The sequence below is a fragment of the Tiliqua scincoides genome, chromosome 4, assembly GCF_035046505.1.
Source record: "Tiliqua scincoides isolate rTilSci1 chromosome 4, rTilSci1.hap2, whole genome shotgun sequence".
NCBI lineage: Eukaryota > Metazoa > Chordata > Lepidosauria > Squamata > Scincidae > Tiliqua > Tiliqua scincoides.
The window spans coordinates 223,872,578-223,888,255 of NC_089824.1; the positions used below are offsets into that span (position 1 = coordinate 223,872,578).

Here is a 15,678-nt window from a genome sequence, read left to right on the forward strand (position 1 = left end):
GTGGTTCACAGTTCCCTTCCTGGGCACAATTGGGAGAGGCCTCAACAGACACTGAGGTGGGGCTCTCAGGTGGGAATCCAAGACAACCCATGGTACAGATTTGGCCCCATTGTACAGAGGACCCCCAGGTTAGAGGGAGTACGGGGGGAGCCTGCCCCTCTAAGGCCTTCAAGGTGGCAACGGCCTGGCCTGCAAGCGTGACCCTGGAAGCCAGCCGGTGGGCAGCTTCCCCCTTGCTCTCTGGAGCCAGGACCTGGCACCAGCTTCACATGGTCAGGGAAGGCAGGGGCCGGCCGGCTGCTTCCACGCCCCATCAGCAACACCCCAGCCCGGGAGAAGCACAGCCTTGTGCAGCCACTTCCAAACAGCACCAAGGAGCCTGGGGACCCCACAGGGCTTCTCTTCAGCGCAGGGTGGGGACAGCACTTTGTGTGATGTTCACTGATGCGGATCACTAATGTGGATCTCCAACACTGTGGAGGCTCAAATCTGGTGACTGGCCCGCACTCTTCCTCCCTCAAGTCCCCAGGTTGAGCCACCCCCCCCCAACGAAGCAGCCATGGGCAAGGAGTTCCAGGATCCCCGACTCCCTTCCCCAAAGCACACAGTCCTGTGAAGCTCACAGCAGGGATTGTCCCCAGGTGAGAGTGGAAGGCAAGGCTGGGCTGACCAGGGGCTCCCTGCTGCAGGTGGGCAGGGTAGGCATTGGGGCAGATAAAGTTCCTCCCCCACTGCACTCTACAGCTGCCTGCTCCAGTTGCCAGCAGGTGGTCATCTTGCAGGTATGCAGCCATTTAACTGGAATCCTGTTTACTGGTTTAGTGATGAGCCACTTAAAAGGAATTGCGTAATTGCTGTTTATTTTGCATTGCGAGCATTATTCATGAATCCTGCACTACCTGTGGGTCTGGTGCTCTGAAGAAGGAGAAGCACAACCCATCGACATTCGGGGTAGCCGGGAGGACATGAGGGGTGCTTCTAATCAAGGGAGGAGGCCTTGAGCCTCTGCCAGCCTCTCCTTGAACCAAGCACAAGGTGGTGGGGGGAGTGCAGTATCAAGAGCTCCAGCCTAAGGAGCTCACAGTCTAGAGCCTGACCCAAGGGAGACAGGGCACTCTTGCATTCATTCTGAAGGGGGCTCTCCACCACCTTTTGGTTCATGTTGAACCACTCGAGAGCACCAGGTACAGGCACAAAAGATGGCTCCATCCAACAGAAGTGAAAATCAGGCTGTACAATCCCCTGCTAGAGGCCCCTGAAGCCTGTGCCATATTCCCCTTGGCTTCGGCTACAAGGGAAAAAAGGGAACAGACACAGGCAGCATCTCTGACAGCAGACCCAGCCACAGGGTGGGGGACAAGAAAGAGCAAGCCCAAACCGTCAACACTGGGGGCAGCCTGCAGGACACAAAGGGGGCAGCTTTCAGCCTCTGCCAGCCAGTTGTTGGTCCAAGTTGCTCTTCTCCTCACCCCCCGCCCCAGCAAATCCACTGTGCCATCCCAGCTGGTTCTCCTTGATGCAGATGGCCCCCCCCCCAGCCCTCTGGTACTTTCAGGCCAGGACTCATGGGAGCAGGCGACACCCTGCAGCTGAGCATCTCCTCCATGCTGACCTGGGCAGTGCGCCCTGGGGAGATGAGCGGGTTGCTTGGGCGCCTGATGGCTTGCAGACTAATGGCTGCCCCAGCAGCCCTCTCAGGCCTGCTGCTTTCTGCTAAGCTCTGCCCAGCTCCTGTGAACAGGAAGGAGCTCTTCTCTTGCAGCTGAGGCCTGACAGCCCTGGAGCCAGAGCTCCATTGCAGGGGTGGCAGTGCCCTCTTTCAAAGCAGACTGGAGCTCCAGCAGCTTCCCCGCCCCCCCCAAATATAAGGCCTACCAGCGATGGTTCAGCCATCCTTTATTGCTCAAAGTGCCGCCCAGCCTCAGCAAAAGTCCAGGGACCGCTTGGGCGGCCTCCGCCAACAAGAGCCCGTGGCTGCTTCCTCCAGGAGTCCTGGTCCCATTCTGCTCTGAACTTTCCCTTCCTTTTCTGCACACAGGTGAGCAGGGAAGCAGCCAGGCCCCACCTCTAAGAAACATCAAAGAAGGCCCTGAGTGTAGCCCTTGATTTTGTCCATGTTGTGATCAACAGCTCCTGCCAGGAACTGCACCCAGCTCTCTTCTGACGGGGGGCAGACATGGCTGGCCCTGTGGAGAAATAAGCGGCACCTCAGTGAAGATGCCCCACAAACACACCTGGGCCTCTCCAGCCACATACACACAGCAAGCAGGGTTCATGGCCAGCGCCCATCAGGCAGATAATTTTCCTGCCAGAAACAGAACTTGGGGACAGCCCTTGGCTGGCCAGGTCCAGTCAGGCTCCCAAGCAGCCTGGAAGTGCTGCTGTTTCTACTGGGGTGCATCCGCAGGGAGGCAGAAGGGGGGCTTTGCAGCCCTCACTCACCTGGCCACTTCCAGCAATTTCTTCAAAACAGAAGCCAGTTTTGCAGCCTGGAGAAAAACAAGAGTTCTGTGAAAAGCCCTAGTGATTCCCACTCACTCCCTCCTAGCAAGGCAACCCCTGGAGTATCCCAAGTACACCATGAGTCACAGACACCCAGGGCACCTGTCAGCACCTCTCTATGCACTCCCAGCTGATGCTACGCAGACTACCTCTAGGGCCTTCCCTTTCGTACCAGTAAGAGAGTCCGGGGGAGTTGAGCCCAGTTCCTGAAAAGAGGAGTGGCGATCTGGTGGGGGAGCCAAGGCCAGCACGCAACACGAAGCACTTGGCAGGCACTAGGAGCTGTGCAGCACCAGTGGCCCTCTCCCAGGACAGTGGCAGAAAGGAGGCCCTAAGCGTAGCGCCATCATCTCCACATCAAAAGATGTGCACAGGACGGCAAAATCAACACGGCCAGGGGATGGAAATACCCTTCTTAGGCCAAACCGTGACATTTGGGGCTACTAGCTCCGAAAAAGGCAATTACGGGGGATGTGACTGAGACTTACAAAACCGGACATGGTGTGCGGAGAGAGAAGTTTTCCACCTTCTCAATCCTAGAACCAGACTGTGTCACCCAAAGACTGGTGGCAGATTTTAAGACAGACAAAATGAAGGACTTCACATAGCACATCCATCAGATGTGCTATTCCAGGGGTCTCCAAACCCCAGCCCGCAGCAAGCCTCTTTCCAGACCGTGGCCAACCTCTTGTCCCCTGAAAGCCTCTGGCCCACTCAACTGAACATGACCAGAACTGTGCTCTGATTGTGACTGCAGGGTGTTCTGAAGGCCAGAGAGGTTGAATGAATGAACCCATTCATTCATTTATTCACTCATCCAAGTTCCATCTCTAATTTATTTATTTAAATTTTATATTTAAATTATTTTTCCAGCCTTCACCACGCCAGATATTTGACACGGTCCTCTGGCCAAAATGTCTGGAGACCCCTGTGCTAATCCATTAGATTGAGCCAGAGAGCTGAAGGCATGGGAGGCCTGGTGCTTGATATATTGTGGTGGGCTTTGAAATGGGCAGAAGAAGTGAGAAGGCAGAGTTAGAAGCACAGTGGTGGGGGGGGTGAGATTTCTCTGCAGTAGTGCCACAATTATGGAATTAATTTCCAGGGGAATTAAGAACTACTCCCTCCCTCATGGCTTTTTGGTGAGGGCTCAAAACATTTGTTTCATCTGGCATTTGGGTGATGGGTGGGTGTTTGCGGGGCCCCCCCATCTTTGTAACAGTGCAGTAGCGTGACTGCTTCCTTCTAGACTAAATTATTATCCCCTTCTAATGGTTCTATGGGGTTTTTGGGTGTGTGTGTGTGTGTGTTTCTTTTTATGTTCCATTTTAATTTATTTTAGTTATTTTACTTATTGCCATTATACATTTCATTCTGGAGTTCTGTAAGCTGCCTTGGGTATTTGCTTTGACATAGGGAAGGAGAAACATAAATTTTTCAAATAAATCTGTGGAATTCCTTGACACAAGGTGTGGAGATGGCCACTAGCTTGGGTGGCTTAAAAAGGCATTACACAAATTCAGGAAGTAGCTATTGCTAGCTACTAGTCATTATGGTTATGTACTACTACCACCGGGTTCAGATGCAGTCTACCCCTGAGTGCAAAGCAGAAATGGCACGAAAGGGGCATGCCTTTTTCTCCTGCTTTTGAATTCCCAGAGTCAGTCACTGGGCCATCGTGGGACACAGGACTAGATGCCCTCCCGTCAGAGAAGCCTGATCCAGTATGGCTTTTCTTATATTCTTAACAACCCTTCACATTTCTCTCTTGCATGAAGACTCCCAGAATCACTATTCTCAAAAACAAAACACAGCAGAGAACTTGGGAACTGTCTCAGGAGAAGACGGGTGCTCTGGAGGAGCCAAACTTGCCTTGCTCCTTTTCAGCCTTGGAAAAGAAGCCAACGGACCAAGGTCCCAGAAAGGAGCGGAGTGCCAGTGAGAAGCAGAGAAGCCTGGGCCCACCACCTCCTCAAGGAGTCCCTTCCCTGAAGGCTTCTGCCCCCACTTCACTACTCACATTTAGCCGCAGAGTCAGCTGGTTCACAGGGGGGTACGTGCTCAGCACCAACTCGTCCACACTACAGAATGTTGGGAGAGACGAGGTCAGGGAGAGCAGACAGCCCCCCCACTGCCAGAGGCCAGGAATCAGGGTGGACCAGCAGAGGCAGTGCAGGCACCGGGAAGTGGCGCACACAAGCCCTGTACAGCTACAAAATCTGACTGGTCAAGTCACTTCCCTACAGCCCGGGACCACCTTGCGTGGGCGGAGGAAGGGGAGCAGCCCAGAGTACATCATGCTCCACCCCTTGGCAGCAGTGAAGCAAGGACATGAGGCTCCCCTGGAGTTCATGGAACATCTCCCACCCAAGGGCCCAAGAGCTGGTAGCCTCACCTCGGACTGACATCGGCAGCAATATCCGCGAGGTCATCCAGCTGGGCCGCCAGCTCGGCAGTGTCGGCGCTGCCGTGGGCTTTCACTGCCCCTAGCACTTTCTTCAGGCAAGCTCTGGCAGCCTTCACGAGCCCCCTGCAGGGGCCAAGCACTTGCCGATCAGCTTCTGACCAGTAGACATCTCTGTTGCCCCGGGAGCCCAAGTCCTCATCCTCCAGCACGTCACCGTAGGGGTCTCCCCCTTCCACCTGGGCCTGTGCAGAAAGGCAGACACAGCAGCTGTCACGCCTCCATGTGATAGGAGAAGGAGAACCTGAGCACAGTGTAGCAGGAACAGCGCATGTGCAGATGCCAAGTCACCAAAGTGGCATCAAGCCAAGGGCCTGACAGCCACTCAGGCGGGTGAATGGAGGGGAAACTGGGCAGGTGGCTCCAGACACCCTCATGGAAGAATGGGAATCCCTGAGGAGGAAACAGCTGTAGAGTGGAACCCCCAGGACCAGCTCTGGGCCCCAGCTCTGATTCCAGGAAAGAGCGCGAGGCCTCCTGCCGAGCAGGACTTTCCATCTGGGCAAGCAAACTGCTTTCATCTGCAGGTGGTTCCCTGGGTTCCTGCTGGCTGCAGGTTCCGGCAGGTCGCTCCGGGACACAGCTATGCAGCAGGGCTCTGCAGGAGGCGACTCCAGGCCCACCACGCTCCACCCCACCCAACAGCAATGAACTGCGACATGGCCACACTGACGGGGCAAGCCAGGATCGGACTTTTTCCTTCTCCAGTCCTGCTGCCCTGCTCACTTGGTAGCCATTGAGGAGACCCAACTAGTTCGATATCAAGCAGGCTGGAGGGCTTATTGGCCAGCCTCTTTACCCAAAACGCCACAAGGTCCCCCCTACCCTCTCTTGCCAATTCTTGTCCAAGCCAAAGACTTCTCTCCACCCCACTGAGCAAACATTAAAGGCACTAACGCAGCCATCAGAACAGCCCAGTCTCTCTCTCTGCAGAATTGGAGGCCTCAAATCCCAGGCAGACACAGGCTCCCCGCACCTGCAGCATACAGCTCCTCTTATATTGTACTGCATTTTGCTCCTCTTATTATACTGTCTTGCATTTTAACTGCTGCAGTTATTTTAAATTGTGTCTTATTACTTTGCGCACCGCTCTGAACCATGGCAAAACAGCATAAAAATCTTTCAAATAAATAACACGCCGGACTCCCCGTTACCTGCTCCATCTCCTCCAGGGCATCTTTGACCACCCCCAGGTAGGAGGCCACGGCCAGCGCAACGGCCGACTGGTTGTCTGTGCAGAGAGAGCAAAGGGAGAGGAAGGCCTGACACCAGCCTCCCCCCTCCACAGGACTGCTGCCACCCAGCAGAACCCCGCCCTGGCCAGCACCCAAAGGGCGATCAGACCGATTCTAGCAGCCCTGCCCACAGTCCACAACTCACCTCGAGGCAGGCAGGAAACCCGGTCACACGCATCCCACACGCCACCCGTGGAGATAAGCTGCTCTGGAGACAGGCTGCAAAAGAGGCCGCTGTTGCAGGTTCCATCCCTGGCAGCATCCCCAGGTGTGGCTGAGAAAGCCACCCCAAGGGAGAGTGACCCATATATGCGTGCTCGCTCGGGATAAGGCCACTTCCTGTAAGACCAGGTCTCCAGGCACGGCCAGAGGGCAGGCAACAGCCCAACAGGCAGGAAGCGGGCTACAGAAAGGGGGCAGCACAGGACGGAGACCCCTGCCCACCTCCCCTCTGGGCACGTTCTGGGAGATCAGAGGGTGTGGGAAACCCTCACCTGTGCAGAGGGGTCCGAAGGATCATGTCTGTCAGCTGAATCATCCCCTCCACCACCTCGACGGTGGCATCACGCACAGCTTTGCGCAGGGTGGTTCCTGGGGAAGAGTTGGAGCCTTCGCTAAGGCTGCAGCTGGCACCACCTGCACCAAGAGGTGCTCGCCTACACCCCGCCTTACCAGGCAGTGACCCTTGCAAGAACTTTGTCACTTCCCCCGCCCCCCCCATTCTGGGACGCGCCAGCCAGGCTCACCCCTCTCGGCTGCAACCTATTGACATGAGCAGCCACATGCAGGCCCTCACATGCTCACTCTGTGCTGCTACCCAGCAGCCCCACCCTGGCAGCACTGTGATCCCCTCTCCCCAAAGCCTCACCTTGGCCCTTGGGGAGCCAGTAGTACACAGAGGCGGCTGCAAGGGCAGTGGTGAGTACTCCATCGCTCAACGCATCACACTCCTGTGAAAAACCACCAGCAGTTAAGATGAACTCATCGAAAGGATGCCACACCACCGCACCCTCCAAACACACACCCACAGCAGTGCCTTTTATCTCCACAGCCCACAGGGCTGCAACCCAATGATTAGTGTGTTTCTCTTTGCTCCCTGCACCACAGGCAACTGTGCAACAGGGAAAGAGGACCCAGGACTCTGCACATGGCCAGGAGGAAGCCCATAGTATGCCTGGCAGCAGCCACCGGCGTGACCCCACAAGCTGTGGGGTTAATCACAGAACACTAGACTTGACCTTGAAGGGCTGCTGACCCACCTATTCCAGATAACACACTGCAGCTTTGCAAACTTCATGACAGACAGTGAACCAACCAGTACAACCAGACCTGATGTTCACTTCTTTGTTGACTGACTGCACAGATGCTAAACTCGCGGTGCCCTACCTGGCACTTTGTTCCGGAGGCACTGGGTTTCCCAGAGGCCATGCGCACTTCTTCCTGAGAGGCTCACACAGTGGCAGGTCCTAGCTTTATACTCCTTGCTGGCTCCTCCTCTCTCCCTCTCTGCTGACTGAAAAGGGGCTGGTCTTCCCAGGTGAGATTTCCCTGAATGGGGTGCTTGGATTTGCCTAATGGGGCTCTTATCAACGCCTAAAGGTCAATTGCTATGACCTAAAGGACAATGACTCTGCTAAATTGCCCTGGCTGGGTGAGAACTGGCCCTTCCTAGGTTCTTAGCCTCCTACTTCAGTTCTCTGCTGGACTGTTTTTTAACCTCAAGCTGACACACTAAGGTTTAAATCCTGTTTAGCCCTGCTAAAATCCTGCTTTTATTAAGTGTGCCCGCCCACCCATCCATCCTAATGGGATCATTAGGAATGGTATGGGATCATTAGGAATTAGGAATTAGGAATGGTATTAGGAATGGTATGGGATCATTAGGAATGATTCCTAATGGGATCATTAGGAAGGGTATTGAGAACAAAACGGCTAATATTATAATGCCGTTGTACAAATCGATGGTAAGGCCACACCTGGAGTATTGTGTCCAGTTCTGGTCGCCGCATCTCAAAAAAGACATAGTGGAAATGGAAAAGGTGCAAAAGAGAGCGACTAAGATGATTACGGGGCTGGGGCACCTTCCTTATGAGGAAAGGCTACGGCGTTTGGGCCTCTTCAGCCTAGAAAAGAGACGCTTGAGGGGGGACATGATTGAGACATACAAAATTATGCAGGGGATGGACAGAGTAGATAGGGAGATGCTCTTTACACTCTCACATAATACCAGAACCAGGGGACATCCACTAAAATTGAGTGTTGGGCGGGTTAGGACAGACAAAAGAAAATATTTCTTTACTCAGCGCGTGGTCGGTCTGTGGAACTCCTTGCCACAGGATGTGGTGCTGGCGTCTAGCCTAGACGCCTTTAAAAGGGGATTGGACGAGTTTCTGGAGGAAAAATCCATTATGGGGTACAAGCCATGATGTGTATGCGCAACCTCCTGATTTTAGGAATGGGTTAAGTCAGAATGCCAGATGTAGGGGAGAGCACCAGGACGAGGTCTCTTGTTATCTGGTGTGCTCCCTGGGGCATTTGGTGGGCCGCTGTGAGATACAGGAAGCTGGACTAGATGGGCCTATGGCCTGATCCAGTGGGGCTGTTCTTATGTTCTTATGTTCTTATCCATCTATTGCTCTCACCTATATCCTGTGTCTTAATTTACTGAACCTTTCGATTATGTTCTAACTTACATTTGGTTTAACTTGGATTAAGTATAAGGTTAGTTCAGTTCAGTAGACCTTTATTGGCATAAAATACAGAGAAAGAACAAAACAAAACAAAAATATACAAAGACACCACAACATAGACATCAGTCTTATCCTCACATACTGCCCAGAGTTCCAGAGTTCTGCCTGGCAATTACCCCAGATAAAAAGGCAGCGACCCTATCAAGGGTCTCAGAGTCAGATGTGGAAAGGAGAGACTGAAGCATGATTGAGTCCTCCCAGCCCTGCATCCTAGTTAGCAAAGGGCCTAGATATTTCTTGCGTGAGACGTCATGAAGTGGGCAGTAGAAAAGGGTATGTGTTATGGTCTCAATACAATCCCTACCACACTTGCATTTCCTCTCCGAGTAGGGAATACCACTGAACCTGCCCGATAACACGGCTGATGGAAGAGCATTACATCTTGCAAGTGTGAATGCTCTCCGAGCCTGTGGGCACTCCAGGTGATAAAAGAAGGAGGCCAGTTTCCCAAAACTGATTGGAACATGGAGATAGAGTGGAGAGCATGTGGTTCTGGCGGCACTAAACAGCTCTTGTTGTTCGATGTCAAGAATTCTTTCTTTGACGATTCTGTAAGCAGCATCACACCCAATCATGCCTAGCTCTGCAGTGTCCAGCCCTATTGACTTGAGCTTGGTTAGAAGATCAGTGATCTCTAATGGCAGGACTGAATCCGACAATAATTGGAGCATTAGACCAGAGGAGGTAGGGTTAAATAAAGTCCTAAACCAAAATTTCAGTAATCTAAGCCAAGCAGTCGTCTTTAGCCGAAGTATAAGGTTAATTTAAACCGTCTCCCTGAGCCACATGGCTCTTGGCCAACAATCAGCCCCAGGTGGCTTCAAGGACACCAAACCCTCCTCTGTGGGAAGACGGAGGAGCCCAGTGGCCTACTGAGTGGCAATGCCCACCATCCCGCCCACTGCCAGGCTTCACTCACCTCTATGGAAGGCAGGGGGGGTCTGGAGAAGGCCAGGCTCAGCTTCGTGGCTTCCTGGGAGGTGGCTCTGAATGCCTGCTCTGTTAGGGGCCAAGCAAAGCAGAGCGGTTATGGGGGGCAGCAGCCACCACTGCCACAGGGAAGCCCTGGGTGCAGCTGAGGGAGAGGTAGGAAAAGCAAAGGGCTTCCCATGGGTGTCGTCCAGATGGAGGGGCCTGACCAAAGTAGCTCTGGTCAAAAGCCCCCTGGGCCCCACTGAAGTCCTCTTCAGCGAATCCTCCAGGGAGGGGCATACGCTCACCAGAACAGTCACACGACCCACAACCCCCTCCTGCACCCAAGCAAGCAGCATGGTGGCTGGCAAAATTCCCATCATTCTGACTAGGGAAGAAGTGCTGAACACAGCAAGCAGAGGGGCTGCAGGGGACCCCTCCCCCATGCTGCCTCATGAGTAGGATTCTTCTGTTCGCAGACATTTGTGCGTTTAGGGTTTGTGCGTTCAGACATTTGTGCGTTTAGGAGAGCATTGGGGATGCACAGGGAGGGAGATATCTTGGGACCCCCACCGGCTGCTCCATGCAGGGGTTTGCCTGGATTTCCAAACATTGCAGACTTTCATCATAAGGGTAGTGCCCCAGCTCAGTAATCATTTTGGTAGCTCTCTTCTGCACCCTTCGAGGTAGGGTTATCCCCATACTACAGCCAGGGAAGACTGAGGTTAAGAGGGAGTGTTTTGCTCCAGGCTGCCTGTCCAGTATTCACAGCAACTCAACCCTTTCTCTGGGGTGTGGAGGGGGGGATATGCAAACCTCCCAGTTCAGGATGCAGGTCAGCTGGGAGCTTTCTAGCCAGCCCAATAGGAGAGCAACAGGGGCACTCGCTTCTCCCTCACCAGATGCCAACAGCAGAAACCAGCCTAGAAGCTCCTCAGGCTTTGTCTGTCCTCTTGGAAGCTGGCACAGCACAGCGTGCCTCTCCCAGGGGCCACCTCCTGCACAGCTTCTGCTTGTCCTGCAGACATGTGCTCTGTCTGAACCCTAACAGCAAACCCTTCGGGGCAGGGGCCCATCCAACCCACAGGGCCTAGGAGAGGGGAGTAATGGGGGCAATTTGCACCTGGGCCCAGGGTCAGAAAGGGGGCCCAGAAAGTTCCTGGGATCTTACGTTTTCCTATTTCACCTGAACTCGCTGCCCACATGGGATGCTGGGGGCACTACTGTGGACACGGTAGTGGCTTCTGCCACAAGTCATGCACACCTGGCCGAGAAAAGTGTACATGACATTCCTTAACACAGTGTCAAACCTGGGAGGAAAATGGCCCGCTACAGTAGCTCCTTGGCTTGTGGATTGGATAAACATGAAGCAGCACAGGGACCCAGCTGCGAAGCTACAGCTGCTGCAGAAGTTCATTTTGGTGCACAAAGGACACTCTCCATTCTAGTGAGAGTCTAAACTGATGATGCTCATTTTTGGCAATGGATTTCTGTATTCCAAAGATTTCAGAGAGACTTGGGAGTGTGTTTGGTTTTCCATATGAGTTTCTCTAGCTGCCAATGCTGCAGTCAAGATAGACCTCTGATGCAGGTAGGGCTCTGCATCAAGAGGCCTGGTAGACCTGGGCTTCAAAGACTATTGTGGCTGCCAGGACCTCCCCCTGAACTATTTTGCCCCCCCTTCGGCCTGCTCCTCCTTTGGGACGCACGCAGCCCAAAACAAACTTTGTACCCCGATTAAATTCCTCTCAGAAGCTCTGCAGCCCACCACCCTGCCCGACACCCCTGCGGGAAGCCTACGACCAGCTCCGGCGCCCTCTGCCGTTCCCTGGCGACTCAGAAGAAACCACTGAGCCGGCCTAGCAAGCCTGCCCAACTCGGCCACCGGCTGGACTGAATGGCCGTCTCCTCCAGTGGCAAGGAGTTCCATGGTCCAGCCTGCCTTGGCAGACGTGCCCGTGAGGACTCCCCCTCCGCCACCGCACACACGCCCGCGCCCCTGCCCCGGAGTGGAAGCTCCTCGAGGCGGAGACCTGCCCTCCCGGCTCCGGCAAGCGCTTCCCCGCGGTGGCTTGAGTGGCCCTGGCTCCATCCCAGCGGGGCCGCCGCCTCCCGCCCCTGGCCCGGCGCGTACCGAGGGCGTCCCAGAAGCGACCCCGCTCGAAGCTTCCTCCGACTCCGCCGCCGCCTTCCTCGCCGCCCTCACCGCCTGCAAAGAGAGGCGTGCCTCTGAGCTCGTGCAAAGCGCGCCGGCCAGCCCGGCCAGGCCCGCGGGGGGGGGAGGCGCGCACCTCGCAGGCGGGCCAGGGGGAGGCGCAGCGCGTCCCGCAGCCGCCGCAGCCGCGCCCGCAGCTCGGGGGGCCCCGCGCCCGGCGCCTCCTCGGCCTCCATGCCCGCCAGAGGGAGGAGCGCGGCGGGCGGAGCTGCAGCGGCCCCGCACTTCCGCCGCCGACCGCTGCTGGGCGGAGCTACGGGGACCGCGCACGAGGGAAGAGCGTGGAGGCTGCAGCCTGCCCGGCGGCGCGCTCGCTTCGCAGGGAGCCGCTCCCCAGTGGCTGCGCAGGGGGCTCCTCTGGCGCGCCCTCCGCCCTGGGGCTGGTAGAGCGCAGGGGAGCGAACGGGCCTCGCCTGCCCCGCGGCCCCAGGCCCGATCCAGGCGCCGGGGGAACGCGAGACTGCCTCGGAGACCTTCTGAGTCGGCCCGCTCGGGGCCCTCGCCAAGCTTGTTCCTGTCTACCGGGGGCGTAGCTGCAGGGGGCGGAGCACTCAGTCTGGCGGAGAGCCTCAGCGGGAGGCTGAGGCTGCCCCCCCCGCCGGGAATGGCTCCGAAGGGAGGCTCCCCGCCAGACTGAGAGCGCCGCCCCCCTGCAGCTACGCCACTGCTGTCTACAGAACAGCGCCGCAGGGAGCCCATCGGAGTCAGTCCAGCATGGCCCCCCCTCTGTCCATGGAGACGTCACTGAAGTGCCAGCTCCTGGCACAGGACGCCACGACCAGGGCTGTGGAACTTGGTCACTGGGCGGGCACATGTAGTAGTAGTTGTTGGCAACCTTCAGTCTCGGAAGACTATGGTATCGCGCTCTGGATGGTGGTTCTGGTGGTGGTTTAGTAGTAACTTTAGTAGTAGTAGTAGTAACTTTATTGTCATTGTGCCAGAGCACAACGAAATTTATGCACCTTTGAGATGCAAGCATAAATATGTACTACAATTCCAACAATCACACTCTACACACTTACCCACATATTCTATACAACATGCATCATAATATAAAACCATATAACAGACCATAGTGCCCAGGAGCCTGGTAACAGCTATATCGCCTTATTCAATGCAATTATGGCAGTGGGATAGAAACTGTTCAGGAGTCCTGTGCTTCTGCTCTCATAGTTCTGTATCGTCCACCCGAAGGCAGCAGTTCAGAGAACTTATGAGCCGGATGGCAGGGCTCTCTCAGAATGTGATGTGACTTCTGCAGACAGCGAGATGTATAGATGTCCTCCAAAGCTGGTAGATGAAGGTTGATGATGTGCTGCGCGATCTTAAGAATTCCCTGCAGAGCTTTTTTGTCCCCTGCAGAGCAATTTCTGCACCACACCAAGATATTGTCGGTTAGGACACTCTCAATGGTGCAACGATAGTAAGACACAGGCAGCTGCTGTGACAAATTTGACCTCCCAAGCTTCCTCAGAAAATATAACCGCTTTTGTGCCTTTTTTATCAACGTGCTGGTGTTAATAGTCCATGAGAGGTCCTCTGTGATGTGATTGATTGTTGGCAACCTTCAGTCTCGAAAGACTATGGTATTGCGCTCTGAATGGTGGTTCTGGCACAGAGTCTAGTGTGACTGAAAAGGCCAATTCGGGAGTGACAATCCCTTCCACACTGGGAGCAAGTGCAGTCTGTCCCTGGTCTGTCTCCCTGGCTATGGGCCTTCCTTCTTTGCCTCTTTGCCTCAGACTGTTGGCAAAGTGTCTCTTCAAACTGGGAAAGGCCATGCTGCACAGCCTGCCTCCAAGCAGGCCGCTCAGAGGCCAGGGTTTCCCACATGTTGAGGTCCACTCCTAAGGCCTTCAGATCCCTCTTGCAGATGTCCTTGTATCGCAGCTGTGGTCTACCTGTAGGACGCTTTCCTTGCACGAGTTCTCCATAGAGGAGATCCTTTGGGATCCGGCCATCATCCATTCTCACGACATGACCAAGCCAACGCAGGCGTCTCTGTTTCAGCAGTGCATACATGCTAGGGATTCCAGCACGTTCCAGGACTGTGTTGTTTGGAACTTTGTCCTGTCAGGTGATGCCGAGAATGCGTCGGAGGCAGCACATGTGGAAAGCGTTCCATTTCCTCTCGTGTTGTGAGCGAAGAATCCATGACTCGCTGCAGTACAGAAGTGTACTCAGGATGCAAGCTCTGTAGACCTGGATCTTGGTATGTTCCGTCAGCTTCTTGTTGGACCAGACTCTCTTTGTGAGTCTGGAAAGCGTGGTAGCTGCTTTACCGATGCGTTTGTTTAGCTCAGTATCGAGAGAAAGAGCGTTGGAGATCGTTGAGCAAAGGTACACAAAGTCATGGACAACCTCCAGTTCATGTGCAAAGATTGTGATGCAGGGAGATGAGTCCACATCCTTAACCATGACCTGTGTTTTCTTCAGGCTGATCATCAGTCCAAAATCTTGGCAGGCCAACTTTCCAGTGCTGACGCAGCTACAGTGCAGCCCCAAGGTAAGGGAACAAATGCTCCCTTATCTTGAGGAGGCCTCTGTGACTGCCTGGGGGCTGGGGATAAGAATAGGCCCTCAGTTTGGCTGTACTTGTCGTAAGAGGCGACTAAACAGCCACTGGGTAGATGGGACTGGTCAGCCTGGGAAGGCAGCTCATCTGAGAGAAGGAAAACTGATCCCAAACCTCCACTGCCTCGTGGCTACATCCAGTTGTGGAAAAGGCTTTAGGAGACAACCTCGAGGCAAAATCCGGAGCCGGAGTCCCTGAGGCAGTTCATGACTGAACACAGTCATGTTCTGGCAACTCCTGCGACGCCGCTGGAACCAACCGTATTGGCCTCTGCCTTTCCATTGGACCATTTCAGCGACGTGGAGAGGGGGGATTTGCTGCATGGGTGACAGTCTGTCCTCCATACCTACTTTCCCCAGGCTTCGCGCACTGGAGAGGACACTCTGTTCGAGAACACTATTCGGAGCGCGATACTATGGTCTTCCGAGACTGAAGGATGCCAACAACAATGTGACTGCCTCCCCTCCACAGGATGCAGCACATGCCCCATTGGCACAGCTGCACCAGCACTGGAAAATTGGATTGGGCCCTGGGCCCTCAGTTCCCTGCTTGTGTGTTTCCATTGTGGCACCTGGTTGGCCATTACTAGAAGTGTTTGTTTCAAGTGAGTAAGGTAAGATTACAGCCCAAGACACAGTGAACACAATGGGCTTGCTTCTGAATAAGGTAAACACTGTTACCTTTGAACACTGTTTTCAAACACCTCTAGCCTTTACAGAAAGCAAGAGGCTGGGGCAAGAAGTGCAAAACAAAACTGATAAAAATAAAGCAGGATCATGTTGGTTTCTTTGATTGTGTTAAGAGCCAGGAAAGAAGAGATTCTTCTTGGCAGATGCATTTCAATGTAAGTAAGTGGAAAGTAATGCACATTTGGGCAAAAAACTAAAACTTCTCACATATTGTAATGGTTCCGTCTGTGACGGAACAGGAGAGAGATCTTGGGGTGGTGGTGAACAACCTGATGAGAGTGTTGACCCAATGTGCGAGGGCAGTGAAGAAGGCCAATTCTATGCTTGGGATCATTA

General features: G+C 54.5%; 1 protein-coding gene across 1 annotated transcript; it reads right to left on the bottom strand.

The window, feature by feature from the left end:
• Window positions 1–1,879: 1,879 nt before the first annotated feature.
• On the bottom strand, window positions 1,880–12,777 carry CCNDBP1 (cyclin D1 binding protein 1). The gene is made up of 12 exons (XM_066624759.1): window positions 12,492–12,777; window positions 12,155–12,331; window positions 11,998–12,072; window positions 9,871–9,950; window positions 7,070–7,151; window positions 6,696–6,792; window positions 6,347–6,420; window positions 6,121–6,197; window positions 4,898–5,151; window positions 4,523–4,583; window positions 2,443–2,489; window positions 1,880–2,186 (listed from the first exon to the last, which is right to left on the bottom strand). Exons 1-12 carry the CDS (start codon window positions 12,775–12,777, stop codon window positions 2,078–2,080), a joined length of 1,419 nt encoding a protein of 472 aa, XP_066480856.1. The 3' UTR covers window positions 1,880–2,077.
• Window positions 12,778–15,678: the final 2,901 nt, after the last annotated feature.

Excerpts from the sequence above, each read along its gene's own strand:
- CCNDBP1 (XM_066624759.1), bottom strand. The coding sequence starts at position 12,777 with ATGGGCTCCCTGCGGCGCTGTTCTGTAGACAGCAGTGGCGTAGCTGCA. Across the intron at positions 12,073-12,154 it reads CCCCCTGGCCCGCCTGCGAG|GCGGTGAGGGCGGCGAGGAA; the intron begins GTGCGCGCCTCC and ends CTCTCTTTGCAG. Across the intron at positions 4,584-4,897 it reads GCTGCCGATGTCAGTCCGAG|TGTGGACGAGTTGGTGCTGA; the intron begins GTGAGGCTACCA and ends AACATTCTGTAG.